General features: G+C 33.6%; 2 protein-coding genes across 2 annotated transcripts in view; one reads left to right on the top strand and one right to left on the bottom strand.

Annotated features, from left to right (window-relative positions):
* Positions 1-8,641, bottom strand: part of LOC136987528 (dehydrogenase/reductase SDR family member on chromosome X-like) — a 31,025-nt gene extending 22,384 nt beyond the window's left edge. Inside the window, exons 1-4 of the mRNA XM_067285270.1 lie at positions 8,018-8,641; positions 5,943-6,050; positions 5,737-5,799; positions 4,836-4,934 (exon numbers count right to left, since the gene is read on the bottom strand). Coding sequence (XP_067141371.1) covers positions 4,836-4,934; positions 5,737-5,799; positions 5,943-6,050; positions 8,018-8,231 — 484 coding nt within the window. The 5' untranslated portion in view covers positions 8,232-8,641. The remainder of the gene's footprint in view (positions 1-4,835; positions 4,935-5,736; positions 5,800-5,942; positions 6,051-8,017) is intronic.
* A 2,392-nt stretch (positions 8,642-11,033) lies between these two features.
* LOC136987517 (anaphase-promoting complex subunit 15-like) lies at positions 11,034-23,505 on the top strand. The gene is made up of 4 exons (XM_067285254.1): positions 11,034-11,237; positions 15,705-15,764; positions 22,191-22,313; positions 23,391-23,505. Exons 1-4 carry the CDS (start codon positions 11,115-11,117, stop codon positions 23,400-23,402), a joined length of 318 nt encoding a protein of 105 aa, XP_067141355.1. The 5' UTR covers positions 11,034-11,114; the 3' UTR covers positions 23,403-23,505.
* The last annotated feature ends 1,222 nt before the right edge of the window (positions 23,506-24,727 follow it).

Below are 24,727 nucleotides of genomic sequence, written 5' to 3'. Positions count from 1 at the left end.
CCTGTTTTTATTTTGACAGACACACCTACATCCAAAACAATCCCCTGAAATGGGAGTACCCATGGGTAGCCCCATTTCAGGGGATCTCTGTGAATTGGTCTTATGACAATTGGAGGAGCGGTCATTAAAAAACATCAAGCATAGTGTCCTTCTTTACACCCGTTATGTGGATGACATTTTGATTGTATGGAGAAGACGACTGGATATTGGGGTGGTGTTAAAGGTGTTTAATAATAACAGCTATGGATTAACGCTAAAATTGGATCAGAAAGCTATAATATTGTTAATTTCCTAGACATCAAGATTCAAGTTGCTGATAACAAGTTTAACACCACAATTTACTGCAAAGCTACTTATGCCCCCCTATTCATACCTGCCAATTCAGTGGACCCATGGTCATATAAGGCATCTGCATTCTGCACATTAGTAACCAGAGCCTACTCCCATTCTACAGAATTGTCAGATACCAAGAAGGAACTGGAGCATCTCACACAGGTAGCAGCCAACCATGGATATGGCTGTGCTTTTATCAACAATCTAGCATTCAAATTTCTGGCTCAGTCATCTAGCAATGTTAACAAAGCAGAAGAAAATCAGGTGGTCCTAAACTACAAACCGTCACTGCTTTGCATATATAATAACAACAACAACAACAACAACAACAATAAAGAAAGAGGAAGGGCTGCCTGCTTTTGCAAACTTAGCCCACTAGGAAGAGAAAGGGGTGTAGAAAAGGTTGTAGAAAAGGTTGAAGAAAGGGTTCTGAAGGGATAGGCATAAAGTAAAAGGGGGAAAAGTAAAGGCGAAGAAAGTTCTTAGGACCTCAGATCGCTGCATCAGAAATTATTAACAACCAAAATTACCGAAGTTGACAATACTGTTATACAATATTAACCAGTGGCGTGCCGTCATTGGAAGCGGTGGAAGCGCCGCTTCCACCTTCCAATGACCTTCCCTTGTATTTTCTAAAATATAAATTTTCATATTTTAACATACTTTGAATTAATTATAATAAAATATTAATTTTAACTGCATTATGTATCTTATTACAAATTTCTATACTACATGTGAAAAAAACGATAAGATTGCTATTGTATATTCGACTATCAGTGGCGGAAGGAATGTCGAAACCGGGTCAGCTTCCACGACGAGAATAACTGAATGGTGTAAAGCAGCCAGATTATAGGCATTGGCTCATGAGCTTCACAGAGCACCAACTCAGCCGGTTTAGCTGGTGGAAGCTACACACGTGTAACGTTTCCAACGACCCTTAGTCACTGGGTAAGGAGCTATCTAACTAAGTGAATTGTTTAAGATTTAAAAAGTAAAGAGTATTCAATGTTATTTTTATGTACGTTTTTTTGCAAAGTTATATTTAATTATAATTTTTCTTTTAATTATACTGTAATTATATTGACAGATTTTCAGACATGAAATCTTTAGAATTTTTATCACTTTTAGATGTTAATAATTTTAATATTATGAAAAACAATTTTTCCAAGCGTGTTTTTAATTCTATAAATTAAGTAAATTTTATGAGAAATTTTTTGATTTATCTAAATTACGTAGTGAATCGCAATATTTATATTCGTGTCCGGACTATATTGACAAGTAACTCTTAAACATAAAACATATTATAATTAATATCAATCCGAACAAAGACGTACTAATAGAATTATATGATTTAATATCATTAATATTTACAGTACCATCTACCGGCGGGTCTGTTGAGCGCAGTTTTTCGACCACGAAGCAAATTCATACATTGGCCAGGAACACTCGGTCGAAGGAAAGGTTGTGGTCGCTAGCGTAGCTTTCGATAGAAAAAAAGCTTTTAAATACGTTGATGGAGTCGACGACCAGCGACTTTTATGATAAAGTAATTAACGACTTTGCGGAAAAAATCGCCAAATAGAATTAGTTTATAAAAAATTAAAAAAACAAGTTTTTGTATCGTATCAATTTGTATTATGTATGTATTATTTATATTTTAGAACTAAATACATAAATTGTTTATTTTTGTCATTTCCAGTATTTGTTTAAAACTTTTAAGGAAATGTCATGTATCGGACAGGTCTGACCCGTCACGAAAAACGCGAAAAAACGGTTAATTTAGAGAAAAATGTATTAGTTTAAAAAAACATAGGTAAAAGTCGTTTGTAGTCGGACACCCATTGTTTATATCAAACTGCCAGGCAGAAACTATAAATCGCGGAAGGAAGTCGTCCTATGATCGGTGGAAGATCGAATTCGTCTTCGATTTTGACTTTTTTCGCGCTCCAGGTAAGAGTCTCGTTACGTTTAGTAACCAGGGACCGACCACTCGGGAGGCGTGATTAAAGGAGAACGACCAATCAAAATGGACGAAAGAAAGAACGAAGATTGATATAATCTCTGACAATCGAGGACACCTGGCACTCGGTTAACGTTCCGAATAACCATAACGCTGTGTGTCAAAACGCAAAAAAAAAAAAAAAAAAAACAATTTCTCATCTATTGTGCCAACCTGTAACCCGTGCCACTTCGGACTTAGACTGTGTCCCCGACGCCAACGGACGAAGTCTCCCCATGCCTTACAGATTTGTCAATGCCACTGTCCCCGAGCCACCTTCAATCGACCATCGAAGAACCACATCGACGCCCAGGATATCCGAACGGGTGATTGTCCTAAAGGAAACTATTTTGTACATAGTATATGTTTATTTTATGTTTCTTTTTTGTTGGTTTTTGTCAGATACGTCTCTTCCGCCACCACGCACGTACGAATGGACCCTAGGCCATCACTGACAGGCAATTAACTGATTGCCCCTGGAAGTCGGCTTCTTACAGAAACACAGCTTCCCTATCATCAAATGTCACGGCACGCCACTGATATTAACAATTACAAGAAATGGCCCGGTTACAGTAAAATGCAAAACCCATCACATATGGGTAGGTAGAAAGTAACCTCGAACACTGCAATGATACAATAATATTACGAACAGGTTACAATTTTAATACGCAGAGAGAATGAAGATAGCAGTTTACTATGATATAATATAATAATACAGAATATATGGTACGTGAGGACACGATACATATTAATGGGAAATTATTTTATTTTTATTTTATTTTATTTTTTTATTTTATTTTATTTTTTATTTTTTTAAATCTAGAATCTAAAACTAAACTAATACTAGGCAACTAAACTATGTACAGAAGAATTTTACACGGCCGATTCCGTCGTTTCGCCGTTTTCATTCTCGGGAATTTTTTCTTTCCTGTAGAAGTGTGGCTGAAGAGCCCTGGTGCTTTCAATAAACCTTTCAAAACACTTCCACAGATTTTTCTTATCAAAAATGTTTAGTAGTGTCGGTGGCCAATTTTGACCTTCTTGAATGCATTCTCTATAGAATAGAATGCGTTGACCTTCATATCGTTCACAGTGGAATATAAAATGCAGAGCATCTCCTACGCTATTATTGTCGCACCGGCATTTATTAGTGTTTCTCTTCTTAAAGCTTGTAGAGGTAGGCTATAAAATTGCCATGCCCCGTTAAACATTGGGTGGTTTCGGATCTAGGTTCGTAATAATTAGCCTTGATGCGTTTAGTAATAGAGGGAATAAACTGGTGGCAAAGTCTCCCCATTGTAGAATTATTCCAATCTTCCTGCCATTCAATTAGTGCCCATTCGTGTAAGGAATTTTTCAGTGTTGATTTTGGTAACCTGGTATATGTACCCTGCGTCTTGAGAGTACCAGCCATTTTGGCCAAAGAATCGGCCAGTTCATTTCCTTTATGTCCTTTATGAGCCTACCTGCAATATCCAACTGGATTGGATATTGCAGGTAGTACTGAGATATTGTGCTATTTTAATAACTTCTTTGCCTAGTGGCGTGATGCAGTGGCGTGCCGTGACATTTGATGATAGGGAAGCCGTGTTTCTGTAAGAAGCCGACTTACAGGGGCAATCAATTAATTGCGCGTCAGGGCCCGTTCGTATTCGTTTGTTTGATAAGCCACTAAAACCATATACTTTTTTAAATGTATTTTTAATAGATTATCCGACGTACTTAATAAATAAGAAAGTTCAATATAATTACCTCCGTTATTAGATTCAACAAATTCCCTACACCCTCTAAATGCCAATTCTCGCTTTGAGAAAAAACATATAACATCTATTAATTTAGATATATCCATTAATCGTAATTATCTCGTTATAATTTTCAATATTTATTTTATATTGTCTACCAATGTTAAATTCTATTCTATTTTGATTTCCAAATTGCTTCAATTTTACGAAAGAATCGTCATTCGTCATAAATTTTATCGTCAAAATGTCGAAATTTTTTTGTCGACGTATTTATATTTAATTTAGGCATCGGTCTTTCTCTTTTAATAATGTTTTCTTTTTCATTACATGGTCTCGAGCCAAAACTTTTTTAAAATAAATTTATAGGTTCAGCCATGACCATAATGGAGCAACCAAGTGAAGGATGGGGCCTGATATATCCAGACAGACCAAATCTGAAAAATTCCTCAGTTTTTTGACCCATCCAGATTCAGTCCTGAATCTCCCAGGCAATAGGCTACCACTTTAACTGCTTGGCCATCTAGCCATTGAGTAAATGTTCCTGTAGCAGTTCTGACAACAGAGAGAATAAAAACACGTGTCTAGAAAGACAAGTCCAACATGAGTATTTTTTATCATTTGGAACTATTTTATCATTAAGAAAACATTGTTTATGTCATTTAATTAAATATACTTTTCATTTCAAAAATATAATTACACGATTTCAAATTCAATTTTTATCATATTCAAGAATTCAAAAATTAAGTAAAAACTCAACATACCATTTAAAATAAGTAAATGAAGTGGATAATTTTTCTTTAAATATTTCTTAGCAAACTTTTGTACAGAATCCATAGATGATAAGTCCAAATGCCAAATGCCTAAAATATTAAATTACATTTTTAAATTGTTGCAATGGAACAGAATAAATATTTAATAGTACTGTACAAATTCTTAAATGCTTAAATTTAAATTAAAGCATGGATATGACTTTTTTTGATTAGATATAATTACATACTAAAAAAAATCCAGCTGCTTAACTTTCCAACAACATTTAAATTTGTTATATTTTATTTAAGAAACTTTTTATATTTTTTATTATTATAAAATGGCAAAAAGCTTAATTTTGAATGTAGGAATGGGTTTTATAAAAATTTGTAAATGCTAATAATGAGTAAAATCATCATTAAGTGTGACCCTACATGATGCAACACACGTCCCCCCTTTATCTCCCCACCTCACCAACCTTTAACCATCAAAATTTGAAAGCATTGATCCCCAAAATACACAACCTTCCTGCAAATTTTCAGAAATTTTCAACAAAAAGCACAGGAGTTATGCTTCAAAGAGGGTGTACAATATCATCTCCTCCCACACCACACACAGAAAAAAATCCCAAATTTTTTTTGCATTTCTTGACATCGCAAGATTTCAAGTCTAAAAATGAAAAATCTCGGGGTTCATTTTTGACCGATTGCCATACTTTCCCTGTTATATATAACAGAGCCAGGAAAAGTAAATTTCAGTTAACGAATTCATTCATCAACACCGAACTTTATCGGTGTGCATTTCGATTCATTTTCCATGCAAATTATTTATAAAATGTCACCAATATAATTTTAATTTATTTATAATCACCTAATCGAGATATATTTTAATAAAAATCAACTTTACGATACTTACTAATCAAATCTGGATATTTCTTTTGAAGATCTTTCAAAAATTTTTCATCTAGTTTAGATGAACCTGTGAAAAATGCCAATATAATAAAATCCTTTAATAATTTACTATATAGTAGTGCATTGGTGACATAAAATGTTATAAAATATTAATTTCAATGGTTTAAGTCAAGTATTTTATTATTATTAAAAATAAAAAATTTAACATACCTATAATGACATTCATCCCCAAAGAAAGTAGGTGTGTTGTTACTTCTGCACCTATTCCAGTAGTCCCACCAGTAATTATACAATATCTATTGTCTTGTCTAGGAATATCTAATATTAAATATCAACATTTCATTTAAAATTAGAAAAAAAATGGATAATCTTAAGCATATTCTAATTGATAAACACAAATTCTGTTTCATTGGAGCACTAATCAATTAGAAATTACTGTTCTAGTTCTTTTGGGTAATTAAGTGCATCGTAAGGAGAAAACAGAAAAGTTTTTAAAGCTGTTCACTAACTTGACAGGGTATTTCTGCTGACATTTTCTCCTTAATGAGTTTCATTGTCTAAAAATACTAAAGAAACAGTAGTTACTTAACTTGGTTGCTTCAATAAAGCAGAATTTGAGTTTTATCAGAGAATTGGAATTTTACTGAATATGAACATCTTATGAAACCTGATACATTACAATAAAACTACATCAACCATGGTGTATTAAATGCATCCCTCTAGGGTCAAATTTATTATTATTATTGCCAATAAATGGCCCGACGTTATACGACGGTCGATGTAGTGTTATTGGAATTTTACTGTATACTCTAATTGAGAATCCAATAAAATAATGCTTCATAATTGACTTTACAATTAATCCTTCAGTAGTATACTAGACAAAATATGAGCTGGAGATTGATGCAAATTTGTTATCCACATAACTTGTTTATAATAATAAATACTTCTCTGAATTTTTTGTTAATTATTACTTAAGTGATTTGTATTTTCAGAAAGAATTTTTAGTTTTCTCATCAACATTTAATCTATTCTTATTATTATTAATAGCTCATAAGATACACTGATCAGTTTATGACATATTATTCAAGGAAATTATTTTTTTATCATTTAAATATATGAGCATTTCATTTTTTATTTACTTCTAATACTTTAGGCTGTTTTATATTACAAGATTTAAAAAATTATTCACAATTTTATTGTTGGAGACAAATTGCAGTTTGATAAATTAATTATAGATTTAAAATTTTATCTCTGATAAATTTCAATCCATACTCATAATGATAAAATAAAGCATTTGTTGATATTTGATTTCTGTGACATTTGCAATTTAAAAGAATACAGAACAATATACTTTATGTAACAAGCATCAACCTTATCAAACAAAATGAAAATCTATGTTACATAAACAGACACATGGCAATAAATACAATATCATAAATAAATAATTACGTGAATAATGTATTTTGAAGATACAAATTGAAAAAAAATTGCTATTTCTAGTTTCTTGCACCATCTCATCCTCAGAATGGTTAAACAAAACAATATATTATTCATAAATAAAAATTTATATTAAATTAATAGTACAATAGAGTCTCGATAACTTGACAGTCTATAAAATTCATTGTGTTGTGTCGTTAAAAACCAATAGACATAATTTTTACATCTATAACTTATCCTTAGGATCAAATAAGTTATCATTCTTCACCGGCAAAACTCGATAATAGCGAGGTCGAGGGCAAAGCACGTCGAGCCGATCGATTCCACCGACTTTCCAAACACCTTCTTCAAACTTCTAGGCTTACGGGAAAGCAACGCCGAACGTCCGACGTACACGTTTTCGCGTTTAAAACTTCGTCCTCGACCTTGCTAATAACATCGATTCTTCACGTTAACAAAGAATATAACCATTTCTCCAAGGTTCCACTGCAAAATGCCACAACACAAATGTCACTAACTTGAAAGTCGTCACCAAATAGCCAATATTTTTTTAAATTAAAATTTAACTACAAACAGAAATAGTCACAAACGAGTACGTAGTTAATACGTACGTGAATTTGCACGTATAATACATTTACGAAAATTCCACTACTTAGATTAGCATCGTAGGTTTCTCCCATTTTACCGTTAACACGGGAGTCTCTAAAACTCGTTTTCTATAACTCGTCACCGTCCGGTCCGCATTAAGCCGAGTCTGCCACCTTCTCGGTCTGCACCGATTCAAGTTTTCAAGACTCTACCTTATTTACTTATTCAAATCGTAAATACCGAGAGAAAAATTTACTGACCGGAAAATCGAAACAACTTGAATAAACCAAACTTTCTTCCAACGAATTCTTTAGGTAAATAAAATATTCCAATAATATAAAGAAGTACAAAATATTTAATTTTAAAGCCGACGCAATGTATAGCCGTCAACACGGCCGAGGCGAATCCCATCAGCGTGTTTAATAAATAACTAAATCTATAAAAATCATCCATCTTCTCATTCAAACAATACATTGCAAAAATAATTATAAAAGACTAGTGTGATCTACCGAACATGCCTCGTAAGATTGCAAAGATCACGTAAACACACCGGCAGAGATTAAAATAACACGGTTCGAGGTCAAAGTCCAAAATAAAAATATTCCAATTGATTATCTGTAATTATCGCAATTACGAAATATGTCTATATACAGCTAATAATTTGATAAACGAGCCAACAGTTTACATCCTAGTATTAATACAGTGATTGTGACGAATATTATAATAAATATCCCGGAGAAATGGATATGTTAGAAGAGAATACAATAGATTTTCTTAAAAATCGAGTAGTTCCTGTTCTAACAAATAACAGAAACTTGTCTTGTCTTGTCTGATGGTTAATATGGAAATTTCAGCCTCTTTGGCTAAAATAACAGATACTATAAACAGAGCATATAATATTCTCTGCTTTAAACAAATCACGTCAACCCCTAAACTTCGCCACGTGGGTAGCGAATTTCGCGCCACCTGGTTGCCGAATATGATGTAAATTTCAGATAATTTAAGAAAATGAAATTTCTTAATGGATTTGTTATTAACATCCAAGCTCAGTTGCGAGAACAAAATCCATCTTTGACGAGGCAACACGAAGCTTCTGGCTGGCGTATCAGTCTCAAGCATTTTTTGCGGCGAAGAAAGAATGGCGATCGACGAGTGGAATGATGGATCGTCGGTTAAAAACAATTTCGTCGAGAAAAAAACTTTAAAATTGGACTTTTCTTCTAAACATATCGTTTGGTTTCATCGATTATTGTGAAGACATTAGGCATTCAGACGATTCTCAGTGGAACCGAACAAGATTGGAAGACGATACTTAATCATTACAAGGAAAATCCTTTACTTGGGTCCCTCGGTGACCGAGTGGATAAAACCCAGGGCCGGATTATCGAATAGGCAAAGTAGGCAAATGTCTAGGGCCCGTAATTCGAAGGGGCCCGGCTTCATTAGCCATTGCCTAAATAAAAAAAAAATCAACAGCCATCCGTGCGTCAGAAGTAATCTCTCCCACGAGATCTCTCGCACCATCTAGAAATATTCCTAGGGCCGCCTCTCATAGTAATACTGATGTATGGTTATGATTCATTTTCTAAATTTAAACTTATACGTCGCGACATCGCATATTCGATATAGCGTTCAAGTTGCTCGAGTGCGAAGATATTACAATTCAATAGTGTTTTATAAAAGAGTTAAAAAGGGTGACACTACGGTGTGACTTGGGGTGACACCACGATATCCGCACCGGGTGTCACCCATGCTAGCTACGCTAATGTCACATTATATAAGATTTGTTTAGAAGCAACTTATTTAAATAGGGCCCCAATTCAAATTTTGTCTAGGGCCCGCTAGAGGCTTAATCCGGCGCTGATAAAACCACTAAACACCGGTAACTGGTTTTTAATGGTTTTATCGCCATTCGCCTCGCCAACGGGTTGGAAACGTGGAGTTTTCCGAGTTTTTTCACGTGTTTTCTATCATCCAAATAGGGGTTAGTTTCTCGCAAAAGTCTTCACGGAAAACACTTCTCCCTCGGCAGATACAACAACAATCCAAAACTTATTGTTTTTCTGTAATTACTGCTCAATACTATACAATGCATTTAAATTCAAATAAAAGGGTAATTGTCATACAAGTTTGAAAATCAAACATAACAATATATTAAAAAGCTTCTTGCATGTAGCACTAATTTACAAAAAACATAGTTAACTAGAACTAATGAACCAAGCTTATTATACTCTTAGAGTATTTAATTCATTTGTAAATCAAAATGCATTTTTGTAAATTGTACATAATAGTTACCATATCAACTATTAACAGCGGCGCGTTATCCTATGGGAAAAAAGGCAATTGCCCGGGGCTCCTACTAACAGGTGGTCCGAAACCAATAAGAAAATCTTTCCTTATAAAAATTCTCCCGAAGAAAAATGTCTGAAGTCAATATTGTACGAGGTCCCTTTAAATTCATCTGGGCCCCATTGTTATGTATGTAAACCTCCAGGGGATAACCCACACCGAATTGCCCGTAGGTGAGCCCGCATCTCTGATCTTTGTCGTGTTCCTTTGTCTTCCGGCAGTCGTGCATTAGCTGTAGTGACACTTAGACCTAGAAGCACATCAGTGGCGTAGCGTTGTGGGGGCGGCGAAATTTTCCTCCGCCCCGGACGGCTGACACCCATGCTACGCCACTGAGGCACATGTATTATTACAAAATTACGTTTGATTATAATAAAGTTAATTATTTACGTTAACAAGTAGTCGTTTATTTTACGGACACGACACCCACGAATCGTTAACGTGTCACTGAGTCAGTGACACGTTATAGTAATAGTAAATGTTGATTGTAAAATTCGTTCAAAATTATTCTCTTGCTTACTACGATATAAGTTATAAAGCATAATGCATCTAAAGATCAAAAACTAAACACACTTGATTACTTGGCTGTAAGAAATTGTCTAGTTCAATACCATTTCGAAAGCCAATCATAAACCACGAAAAGGGTCCGAATTCGATTCTCGAAAAGTAAAGTTCTGACCGAATGACCGAATTAAAAATCTCAGTCAGTAGTCATCCAATTAGCATTCATTTTACTATGTTATACAAACGATAATTGGTCGAGTTCCGACCGTAATTCTTCATCCAAAATTCGTTTAACTTCAAGCGAATTTTATAATTTAATTTCAATAATTATTATAAATTAATTAATACAATAAAATTAAGACATTAATATTACAAGTATAATTTTATAATAAAAATTACATTAATTCGTTTTTCACACCAGGAGGTAGGTATTCAGCATATGGCGGAAGATTCGTCTTCTACATAAGTTTTGATTATTGTCAAGTGACGTAACATATTAAAGCTATGACTACGCCGTTATTTCCGAATTTAACTCCTAGAGTGGCCGATCCTTCTTGGTTTTCGGTAGATCGACCGTGCGACGACGAAACCGAATTAACTCAACTCGAAAAAGAGCACCAAGATTGGGTGAGAATGCATTTCTAATTCGTTAAAAATTAGCTTTGAATGGAAATAAAACTACATTAAAGTGTATATTTTAATTATAAATTTGAAAAATCTTCTTCTATCACACTTATTCTAGTTGTATAACATTGAAAACACTCGGTAAAACTGCGCAGATCAAAGGTCAAAGCCTGACCGTGTCAAAGGTCATATTCGCTGTTTGTTTTGTTTATGTGGTAGAAGAAATGCATCTAGGTATCCCCAATGTCGGTATTTCCAAGACTATGGAGTTTAATTGTTTAGCCCACTTCGTTATGCTGGCTTTGAATAACCCACTTGACTGTTCGTGGAGTACTTGATGTTATATAGTTTTAGGGGATGTGGGGGCTCGCCCCCACCCTGGGCGCCGAGGTGTGAGTGATAGCCAGCACCGAGGCACACGTCTACGTGTGAAGCATGTAGAATAGGCAGTAGACTGATATGTGTTAAAAACTGACCTTAGCACCATAGGGGCTACCTAAGTGCAGTTTTACTGTTTATGTTATGGCAACGCTCCACTTAAGTGATCTGCTTGGGGGGATGCCTTCCGGGAGGTCTTTTATGGGTAACTGCACCCTGTTTAGGCATTAAAGACCTGGAGAAAACTGAAAACTCCACATGACCAGCTCGTCCTGGTGAGGTGTGAACCCGTGACCTATCTACCAGTGTTTGGGAAATAGAACCGCTTGGCCGTTGGTGGATGGGCCATATTTGCATTCTAAAGAATCGTGGATTGATTTTTGTTCTCTTAGTGCAGTGTCGGTACAAATGCTGCTCCGAACCAGGTGGTTGGGATCTTATTGGAGCTGTAGACTGTAACTGTAGGAATAAAGAGTTAAAGGATCCATATCTCTAATTGTGACCCTTCCGAAGTTTTTGTGATGGCTTAATGGTTTGGTTACCATACATCTGTATTTAATGCAGACGCTCTGTACTTTAAAGCAGTGTTTCCCAAAGTGTGGTACGCGTACCCCCAGGGGTACGGGAAGAGTTTAGTGGGGGTACACGCTGCACCGTGCTTCGGCTGTTCCTGGTCAACGAGCAGTTTACTTTTTTCGATTACAAACATAGAAAAATAATAAAAAACTTCGTTACTTCTTAGCGGTTTTGCCGGGTGCTGTGATTCTGTGTATTCCTCCACCCTATGGCCAAGACAACAGTGTCACACAAAAACCTCCAGTATCTACACGTTGAATTGTTACAATGTGCTCGTGTGTATTTTTAGCTTTTGTGCGATTTTTCTAACAGGAAAGGTTTGTTATGTGCTTTAGTATTAATAAAAAGCTAAAAATGCCGAATAAACCAATTTTTCTGTAGCTAGTTACTACAACTAACAATTCTTAGCAGAGACTTACTTTGACAGTGCTTCTAGAAAGACGAAAATGAGACCTAAAGTCCATATCGCTATATCTAGGAACAATATTTTCCACATAGTCTTCTATTTTGGCTTTTTCGATTTTTCAATTGCAGCAGCATATAGAAATGGAATATCCTCATTATCTTTGGTTTTTGATTTAAAGTATACGCAATTTTTTTGACGAGGGGTACTCAGCATTAAGAAAATTATACAAAGGGTACACAGATGTCAAAAGTTTGGGAAACACTGCTTTAAAGGATCAGTCCATACTTAGAAAAAATAAACAAAATGTCTGTACTTTTCAACTGATCATGCAGTTAATAGTCAAATAGTAACCAATAGTTGAATCGTAACCTTTTTTGGATTTAAATCTAAATTTTGATAATTACTATTGTATTTGTTGGCTAGGTGGTAATGTTGTATAAGCAAATGTAACGGCTCTTGGGCTCTGTTGCTTAGAACATGTGTGCACAAACATTCATTATAAGTTTTTTAATTCAATAGAATGCAGATCCCTTCCTTAATGCAGGATTTGATTAACATGCAAAATTAATTGTGGCAATTCCTTTATGTAAGCAGCAGAAGTTTTAATTTACGTGGCTTTACTGTCTGTCTTTACTTAATATAGATACCATACTTTGATTGATGTGATTTTGGTATATGTGGTAGGATCGAGGGATTGATTAACTGCATTAATCGAGGGATACCCATACTTGTTATCTAAGTGGTAAAATAGTTTTCTTATATTTAAAATTACATTCTGTGCTCCATAGGAAAGTGTAAATTGAAACTTTATATTATATCAATATATGCGTACATTTACTAGACAGAAAAATATGAATAAATTCTTTTTATTTTGGCTTGCCATCCGAGTATTTTTAATGCTAATCTGTCCATATTTTGCCTTTAACTATTATGGTAATGTGAATCCAATCCCACCCTGAAAGTAGTCAGTACAATGGCATTTCTCATGTTTTATGAACTTTTAGCTTTTTCGTGTAAAGTGGAAAATGGTTAATTTTCACCGTTATTTTAAGAAATAGTTCTAGATTTTCTTCACTTTTAAATTCTATCCCATCTTTGGGATATTTAAAATTCTGGATAGGCTAATTTCTGGGGCTATGTCTTGCAAAGGATCACATCTAGACTTTTGGTTCCTTTCATTTTTTTACTCTGTGGCCTGCAGCTTGATAAGGTCCTGACAGCCTTGTTCGGAGCTGCATTTGTACTGAGGTATTGCCATTCTGGAATCTGAATTTTACTTTGCTAGTTCTTTTGTTTTAGTTTGGTCAAAGAATGCTAATTTTAGCATTTTTTGACTAATAAGATGCAATATTGTAGTAATTAATGTACCCCTACTCAATGGTTTCTAGAGATAGCAATCCAAATGTAACCACTCTGATATGATGACATTTTGGAACTAAAAATGTCTTTACTTTTTGTCATGTCCAATCACCAGAAACAACAGTCTTCCATTGTTTTGGGTAATTAGTACTAAAACTTGCCACCATGGTACTTTTTGTCAATGAGAAAGCAGTTTCGTTTGCATAAGCATAAGTGTTGTAGTCAAGTTCTGAGTATAAAAGTGGCACTACTCTCGAACGTCATTCTTATTGGCTATAATGGTCGTTGCCGAAATGTGCATTTCTTTTGAAGCCGTTGTGAAGTGCAGCCATAGCATTGTTGTTTAAAATAGTGGCAATACTGTGGCTGCACTTTATAAAAATTTTCAGACTGCAGAAACTTGCAAATGACCACTGATTCCACAAGCTCTTTGGAGACTCATTTGAGCATTTGGTTGTCTGGTAGTTTAACTTGGTTGAGAGCACATACCTTCTGGTGCTTTCACAATAAAACAATGATAAAAAAAATGATGAAAAATTTTTATCATTGTTTTATTGTGAAAGTGATGAATCCTAAAATAAAAAGTTGGCATTTTGATCATTTTTAACTTTATGTCAATTTTGTTTAATAATCTATATATGATGTTTTAAGAAGATTTGTTATATCTTCAAGCTAATTTACTGTTACTTCTTGTTGGTCTCTGAAAAGGATAAAAAGAAATACAGGTAACCCCCCCATATAACACGGCACTTCTATAACACAGATTCACTCTGACACGGTTCAAGAATTGGGTAAAACCCTCGTACAACATGAAATGTAATAAATTTTTACATACTTAAGTACTAATAGTTCACGAAAATTATTATTTTCACGAACTATTAGTACTTAAGTATGTAAATTTTCTTTCCCTGCCTTCTGTCGATACACACGGTTCTCCTCGAAACTTGTTTCAATGTTGCCAGATCTCGACACTTCTGCTTTTAGTGTTTTCAGATGTTTTTCTCTTATTCCATACTTGCTTTATTCTTCATAAGTGCTTAGCATCATATAAGGAAATTTATAAAGATCTCTTAACTAAAAGCAAGCAATCTAAAATAACATTTTATGCAAAAGGTAAAGCATGGATCTGAAGACAATGCAGAAAAATGCTCAGAGGATAAGTATAACTTGCCAAAAAGAAAATGCCCTCAGTTAATAGTGCTTAGTGATGATGAAGAAAACATTGTTTAATTTATATTAATATGTATCACTTAAGAAAATTTTAATAAAGATATTTATCTTACTTATGAAAATATAATAGCGTGTTTTTTAATTTTTGGAACCTAACCTCCCTTTTTGTACTAGTTCTTTGTTTTGTATAACACGGATTTGCATAACACAGCAATTTTTTGGAACGTAACTCCCTTGTTATACAGGGGTTACCTGTAGACTCAAAAAATTTAATATTTTTATGTAAGTCTTCTAAAGTTTGAAGATAATCCTGGATGGTGTCATCTTTATGCAAATAATATATGACTTTATATTTTAAAAGTTGAAGACATTACCACAGCTGCTGTTAGCAATATTTGTTGTAAGTTGTTAAGAAAAATTGATAACTGATAAGTTGACTTGATGATTGAAATATTTTTTCAGTTATCAAGTCAAGTTTTCTTAACTACTCACTACAAAAATAATAATAATAATAATGAAATGTTAAGTTTTCTTACAGATTTTTAATTGAAATTTTTTTTATTCTTTTGTTGTTTTTATAGTTAACAAGTATTTCTCAGAAAGATAATGACTTAATACCAATTGGTAAAACTGCTTCTGAGGTAAGAAATTAAACATGTAAATAAACTATGTAATTTTTTAAGAGACCTGTCGTGCATTCTTAACTTTTAGAATAATTTTTTTTTTCCTTCTTAATTTTAAATATAATTTTCTAATATAAGAAAAGATAAATATGAAAAATCTATTTTTCTGTTTATATTTTTTTTCCTACATGTATTATTGTCGAGCAGGCATGTCAAACTCATATGATATCGCGGGCCACACGATCTATTTTGTATAAGTCGGGGGCCGCATGTTTTCAATGTTCAAAAAATTAATAAAATACGGTTTTTAGAATGATTATATTATGTATTTATTAGACTCAATGTATTGTATATTATACGTATGTACATAGACATTTTATATTTCATATTATTTTTTAAACTTAAACTATAAATATTTTATATTTTTTATAAAAAACAAAAAGTTATAATAAAAAATAAACAAAATCACAGTTTAATATTACTTTTTAGAAGATATTTGACAACGTTTTTCACAAAGCGAGTCATCAAAATTGAGTTGAATATATTCAGCCGATGCAATTTTTAAAATTGATGATAAATGTCGATCGGTTAACCTCGACCTTTCTGAATTTTTGTTATTTTTCATTAAAGAAAATAGTTGCTGGCATAAATAAGTGCTTCCAAATATAGCCAGTATACGGGTAACAAACGATAACATTTTAGGAAACCGATCTACAGATAAATATGTATAAAAATCTGGAATTCCAACATCCATGTATTTTTGCTTCAGCAAATTATCACAGTGGATTTCAAGTAATTCCATTTGTAAGTTTTCATCAACTGTTTCAATATCGATAGATAGAGGCGAAGTAAAAAGACGAAATTGTAATTCACAGCTTTTAAAATCAGAAAATCTTCGATCGAATTCCGTTTCTAACAATTTAATTTGGTGAGCATATTCTGTAAATTTTAATTTAGGTGATTTAAGCAATAGATATTGACAGCTTTCAAAGTGAGACAAGTGATAATTTTCGTTTGAAAGCGTTAATATTATCAAATAGCGTTGTAACAACATGATTTTTGCCTCGAAGCTTAAGATTGTTGATTAAGATGACTCAACCGAGTAATATCAACCGAGAAAGCCAGGTCCTTTATCCATTGTCCATCTTTTAATTCGGCACATTCATAATTTTTTGTTTCCAAGAAAATTACGATTTCGTCCAGCAATGTGAAGAATCGTTTTAGCACTTTACGACTCGAAAGCCAACGAACTTCCTTATAATATGGTAGATCGGTGTATTAGCATTCAATATCTTCCAGAAATGAAGCAAATTGACGATTATTAAGTCCACGTGCTCGAATATAATTTACAATTTTGGTGACTATTTTTAAAACATGTCCGATATTTAAAACTTTGGAGCGCAGTACTTGCCGGTGAATAATACAATGAAAATGTTCAAAATTATTATTACCACGCTGTTTGCGTGTTTCTTTTAATCTTGCAACAACTCCTTTAGTAATACAGGTCATGGTAGGTGCACCATCAGTTGCGAGACAAACTTTTCCTATGGTAACTTATACTTCTCCAAAACTTCCATAAGTGCATCAAAAATATCAGCTTCGGTGGTTGTATTATGCATAGGAATGATTTCCAAAAGTTCTTCACTTATTTTTAAATTAACATCGCATCCGTGAATAAAAACGGTCGGCTGAGCGATATTTCGAATATCTGTACCTTCATCAATTGCGATAGAGTAGGCTCGAAATGTTGATATTGTTGAATTGTGCCGATTTCTCAAATTATCGGCTCATTATTTCATTAACTCTGCTAGCTACAGTATTTCGACTTAAACTTACACTTTAAAATTTTTTTTTTGTGCTGGACATAATTTAATTAAGATTCACTAATAAATTCCCCTTCGGTAAATGGTTTCGATCTGCTCACGATTAAATGTGATAATATATAACTAACTTTTACAGCAGCTGTATTGTCTTCAACAGATTTAGTGAATACACTTTGTTGTTTTTGAAGGAGTGATTTCAATTCCGACAATTTGTCTTCACGAAGTTTTGCAACATATTGGTCATAGTTTCTTTTATGATTTCTGTCATAGTGCCTTTTAAGATTATATTCCTTAGGAACTGAAATAGAGTTTTCACATATCAAGCATAATATTTTATTCTTGTTTTGGACACAAAAATATTGCAATTCCCATTTTTCTTGAAAATTATGATGTTTCTCTTCAATTGACCTTTTCTTACTCATTGTTCTTGAAGTTAGTCAAATTTGAAATACCTCTTTTCGAATTAAACAAAACGTTTATGACAACTATTTGACGTTACACGAACTTACAAGGTTTACGAGATTTACAAATCACAAAAATTACGACGTTTACAAAGTAGATTCACACAAACAGTCAAAGTTCCAAAAGTCACTATTCCTGAACAGATCCGTCGAAAAGACACCTTGCGACGTATACAGTTACTCGGAACACTCCTCCCGTCACTCGTCACAGCTAAAGTAGACGAAACACAAACATCTGCCTTGAAGTTCCAGCAAAAACTTGACTTTTGCGCCAAAACCTTTTCTTTTATACGGATTGTAGCAATCGCTGATGGACCAATCAGCGCGTAGTAGTCTTCCATGACGTCCGCTCTCATACGATGTTCGCCGGCCTATCATCGTTTGTAGATTCATAGCCGCGGCCGTTATCCAACTGTCTTTCGTAGCGTCGACCAATTTGAATTGGTTGGACGAAATACGGAACGAACAAACACAAAAAGGGCGGGAATCGTTCAGTTCAAAAAAGTTCAAACTTTCCAACTTCAAGCGTCAAAGCTTGATATTTAAAAATTTTTTAAAAGTCTCGGCGGGCCGCAACCCATGTGTTGGCGGGCTGCATGCGGCCCACGGGCCGTGTGTTTGACTTGCCTGTTGTAGAGGAAAATTATGACCACAACTTATGTACCCATACATTTATTTCTCACTAAACAGACATTTGTTTCAAAGACATATGAATTTATGAATGTTTTTCCAGTTATATAGACTATTACTGCTACCATGAAAAGTTTTTCTATAACAGTGAGGCAGATATATTATATTTACTCAAGATATTGTGTACATATAATGATGACATATTTGTTATACTCACCATTTCACTGGTTGTTGCTTTGCAATTGTTAAGAATTAGCTTACCTGTACACTCAATATTGTCACCACCATCGAACTCTTAATTACATAACATTTTTTATGATATACAAATATAATAAATGTATGCATTGGCAAAGGATTGGAGTTTATGACGAAATTCAATTTCATAACTCACTCTGACTGATAGCAAGATATCTGAAGCGGTAATTACATCAGCTTGCTGCTCCTGGAGATTTTGGTGAAACTTTGTGGTTGTAAGAGTACTTTGTTCATGGCAACTTCATGTTCACAAAGTACATCCTTTATGGCATTTTGTGAAAACAAAGAATTTGTCATGAGTAGAATGTTCTGTATAGGTCAGACCCAGCTCCCATTGTGAATTTGAATGAATCCATAATGAGGATGAAAATATCAATAAGACCCTCTTATTATCCACAGGACAATCAAATGGCCTTACAGAATGGAAAGAGCTTAAGAATCCTCACTCTGTATATAAAATTTTGTTATAGAATATTTTTCTTCAGCAAATAGAGATTAAATCGGTTTAGTTTTATTAATAGTTTTATTCAATTACAGCAATATGACACATGGGTGACCTGCTGAAGGGAAATGCATCCCGAGAGGTCTTTTATGCAAAACTGTTCCCTAGTTAGGCATTACTAATGTAAAGAAAACCCAGAAAACTCCATGTGGTCAGGTGCGAACCACAACCGACTACAAGTGTTCGATGGTTTTATCCACTTGTCACTGATGGGCTGAAATGAAATCAGAATTATTAGTTTCTCATTTCTTACATAATTGTGATATATACATGCATTTCCATAGTTGCACATGTTGCTTAAATTAATTAGAAAAAATATATAATGCATTATGGCAAATAATTTGAATTAAAGAAACATTTCCAATTTGTTGATTTATAACAGGGGTTGGCAACCTATGGCATGCATGCCAGACATGGCACGCAAGACCATTTTCAGTGGCACATTGAATGAATTAAAATATTAAAATAAATCAAATATGTTAAAAATTATTATTATAAAATAATAATGAAATCACAATGCAAGGGTTTACGTCAGCTACATTTTGCATATGTAATGCGCATACGTTTATGTTCTGCGTTCTTTTCTGTACCAGACGTGCGACAGTCGGCATATTCTGCATGTCTGGATCCAGTCAGTTTGCCTATTTTCGCATGCTTGTTATTAATAAATAACTTTTTGTCTTTTATGAACCATTCTATTAACGTTCGATCTTTTCAAGACATTTGGACTGAAGAATATGGATTTCTACAACAAAAGGGTCGTGCTGTTTGTGCTTTACATTACAAAAGTGTCGCGTGTCGTACTTCAAGTGTACAAAGGCATTATCAAAGCAAACATTATTTTATGTTTAAGAACGCTGATGAGAAAATTGAAGCAATTAAATGAGCTGTTTCTGGTTATCACCTAAATGACTGGTTTCCATCATTACTGGAAAACAAAATATTATAAAAATAAACTAAAATGTATAAAATATTTTCTTTGATATACAAATAAACACTCAAATAAAAGAGAAACGTTTACTGGACTGTAAAACAAACGTACTACACCTTATAAGTATCCAGTAGGTACCTTATAAGTATCCAGTACCGTTATTCCACAACGACATGGTAATTTACACTAGGTACGTTGATGACATCTTCATCCTCTGGGCTGATAATCGCAACATCCAACATTTCATAGATGTAATCAATCACAACCCATACGGTCTAACTGTAGAATTGGATCAACAGAGTGAGTTCCTTGTTAACTTCATGGACCTTTCCATCGCCTGCAAAGAAGGGGAGATAAGAACGAGTGTCTACTGGAAACCAGTATATCACCCCCTCGTCATCCCCAGTAACTCTATAGACCCCGGACAGTTTAAGATGGTGGCGTTTCGTTCCTGGATCCGGTGAGCTTACACCCACTGCTCAAGTATTCAAGACACTTTAAATGAATTAGCCTACATACGAAAGGTGGCTGCACAGCATGGTTACCGAAGAAGTGTCATTGATCGCCTAATAACTAAATTGCAGAAGAACAGTCGGCAGTGCAACGATGGAAATTCACGGAAGGCAGTTGTGTTGAGCTATATGCCCTTTCTTAATAAGGTTGTCAAAAATGTGGCCAGAGAGAAGAACTTGCGTGTAATTTACAAATGCAATCCAACGATTTACCGTCTACTGAGAAACGACAAGAGGAGGGATCGCTTCAGTGAGTTAACAGGGATATATTCTGTACTGATAAAAGATCATCGTTTTAACACCGACATTGTATACGTAGGCGCCACTTTACGTAACCTCAAACAAAGAATAAAAGAGCATAAATACTCAATAAGCTGTGGCAGTGACAGCACGGTCCTAGCGACCTTTGCTAGGCAACAAGATATAACGGTGCATTGGGATAAGGCCTCTATTGTCAGAGCCACTCGATCCAGGCAGGCTATCAAATACTTGGAAAAAATCGAAATACATAAGGCGCAATTATCTACACTTTGCATCAACCACCGGGATGCAGACGGCCTATCATCGGCCTGGAAGTCTCATGTCGAATAGCATCATGTTTTGATACAGAAAACGGGGCTTAAACCCATCAATGCGCAAGTGCGGTTTTTGTAAGTTTCGAACGCCGTTTTTTGTAATTTCGAATTTTGTTCGTTTTTGATTTTCGTTAACTGACGAAGGCTGATTAACGCAGCCGAAAACGTTTTTATTCTAATAAAAACTTCCTACTGGATACTTATAAGGTGTAGTACGTTTGTAAACACTCAAAGCCATTATAATAAATTGCACAAACCGCAAACCTGCCCTATTCAATGAACTAGAATTCCGAGAGTTCTAGTTTCTAAGAACATATGAGTAGAACAAATATTTTGAAATAAAATATCAAAACAAAATTCATAGAATCGTGTCGGCACGCAGTACAAGTTTGTGAAAATCCTTTGGCACAATCTCTTAAAAAGGTTGCCGACCCCTGATTTATATATATAACATATTATACATATTTTTGACTGAATCTAGTATTGATATTAAAGCTATAAGTAATTAGCTTTAATTTTAATATGCTTTTAACTGTGAATCCTGTTATCATATATTATTATTTGTGATAAATACTCAAGAATTTTAATTCTCACTTCTCTTATCAACAATATGATCGCTGAATAAGATATTTTCTTTATTATACTGTTTAATTAATAAAATTACAATAATGTAATTTTCTTTCATCACATTTTAGTGATTCATTTCCAGTTATGATTTTTGAAACCCTTCTAAAGCTATTTACATCAATTTTCAGCATTTTGATGATGATGAAGATGAAGAAGAAGATGATGACAATGATGATGATGAAAGTGAAAGCAATGAAGATGACGACGAGGAGTTAGATGGAGATGATATGAATTATGATCAAGATTCTCCAGTTAGTATAGTACTTATTTATAAACCTTATTTTATGTATAGACTGCGTGTAGTACTAAATTTAAAAATTATTTGATAGAATTAACATGCTTTGCTGATTTGCAATTAAAATATTGTTTTTAGTTTGTCGGATCACATTTTTTGATTGTTAGATTGTCACATCGCAAGTTGAATTTGAATACGTGCATGTTTCTGTTTACTAGAATATAATGGGGATCATTTGGAAGAATGCAGCATAGCCACTGTTTGTGGTATTGTGAAAATTAATGAAAGTAATAAGCATTAATGAATATCTGTCTTAGAAATATAGGCAATGATACATTTGTATAACAGCTTATTGTTTTCATGATAACAAGACTTGTTTAATTACATCCATTTAAAATGATACTTTTGTTAGTATGATATAGTGTTTTTCAAAAAGAATTCTACCAGTTTAAATTTAAATTATTATCTGAGAAAGTCATAATGCACTTTAAAACTCTGGAAAACCATCCAAGTTGAAAAATTGTAACAAGCCAGCTTGTTACAATTTTTCAATCTGTGAATCTCACGTCATACACACACATCCAACCAATACTCAAATTCTTCCTACACTCACTATGGCATATTTGTTGTCACTTCTCCCACAGCAGCCACAATTCTACAGCTCCCGGAACTCCTGCAGATTACTCGTATAACACAATGACGAGTTCCACTTTACGAACTACAGAACACAAAACACTTACTTTACGACACTTACTAGAGGTAGTAGATAACAAGATGTTTGAATGCAGATAGTAATTTAAAATGATAGCTCCAAATCTTCTGAAAGCTGATTGTACACTAGTAAATATCACCAACAAAACCTTCAAAATATACCAGCAAATATAATTTAATATAAATTATATTTGCTGGTTTTAAAATGATATCATTCATTTTGGAAGATGGTTTATTTTTTATATGAAAAAAGTAGTTCAAGAATCTTGTTTTAAAATACATTAATTCATTTTTTCATTTATTAAAATAAAAAGTATTTATCAACTAAATTTATACATTTTTAATATTTATTAATAGCATATTTTTTTCTTTTTTTATATAGATGTTTCATTGAGACAATGCAGAATACAGAAAAAATTCTTGGAGAAATATTAAGAATACAGATGTTTGTAACTGCTACACTGTTATAAAATATTTTAAATCAAAAACATCAATTACGTCAGTTAATCAAAAAATTTATTGCAAGTGTTCATTTCTTTTTTTCCTTTCAAAACTTTTATCAACAATTACTGATTACATTTAACATATAATTAATTGTTTTGACTATTTTGATTAACTTTCTCTTCGTGCTTTATAAGTGACATAAATTTATGAAATTGATGTTCATATTATGGTCTATGCAGTTGATGTATCAAATTATTGATGTTATTCATAATAATAACTTATTTACTTTTATTTATTATAAAAGTTTGTAGTATTTTATATCCTGTTGTTAAATAAACTTTTTTTTTTATTTTGTTGAGTAGAATTTAGATTATATTCATTTTCAGGTTTTTGATAGGCCATAACTGCATCAAAACATTATGTGGAGTTCTCATACATAACATACATATATGCAAATTGTTTTGATTATATTTTGAGGAAATAGGTAACCCTTGATATATACAGTTAATAGGTTTTGCAAGTATGCCACGTATCTCTAAACTACATATAACAAAGTTTATTGAGTCAAGGTTTCCTCAGACTAGACCGGTATTAACCAAAACCTGCACTGGTTGAAACCACATATACTAATAGTGATCTGTATATTGTATAATAAACATGGTGCAGTCATAGTTTATGCATAGATTCATTCTTGAGTTGTGTAAAGAAATTCATACAAATTAAAAACAAATTATCCTGTAGAAATATATTTAAATTTGGAAGTTACATTTTAAGTATATAGTCAAAAAAACCTTTGTGAAATACTTTAATAGAGCAAATTTTGTTTCACAAACTTGCTTATATTCATCTTTACTATTGTGACTACTGACACGAATTGTTAGTGAGTGGACAAAATGATTTGCACCAAGAGAGACATCATGATCCATGAGCTCACTGAACGACTGCACTGTGGTCACAATACAGAAGTTGATGGAAGACTTAGGGTATCGGAAAGTGTGAGAAAAGTAGGTTCCTCGGCAGTCGATACCCAGTTTGAAAAGAATGGAACTCTAATCTGCTGGAAACATTTGATGCCAATGAAGACACGTTTTTTTTTGAGTTGGCAATGGGATGACTTTATGACCTAATTCTTCTGTATGACATTGTGACCACAGAACAGTAATCCGGCAATCTCGGATTGTGATTCGTCTCGACGCAAATTGCTTTGTCTATTTGTTGATGATTTGTGTCGGTGATTGCAGTTGACTGTCCCGTCGTGTAGTTTGTCTTCAATCT

The sequence above is a fragment of the Centruroides vittatus genome, unplaced genomic scaffold (assembly GCF_030686945.1).
Source record: "Centruroides vittatus isolate TY-2023 unplaced genomic scaffold, ASM3068694v2 scaffold_2520, whole genome shotgun sequence".
In the NCBI taxonomy this organism is placed as follows: Eukaryota; Metazoa; Arthropoda; class Arachnida; order Scorpiones; family Buthidae; genus Centruroides; species Centruroides vittatus.
This window is presented reverse-complemented; position numbering and strand designations above follow the sequence as displayed.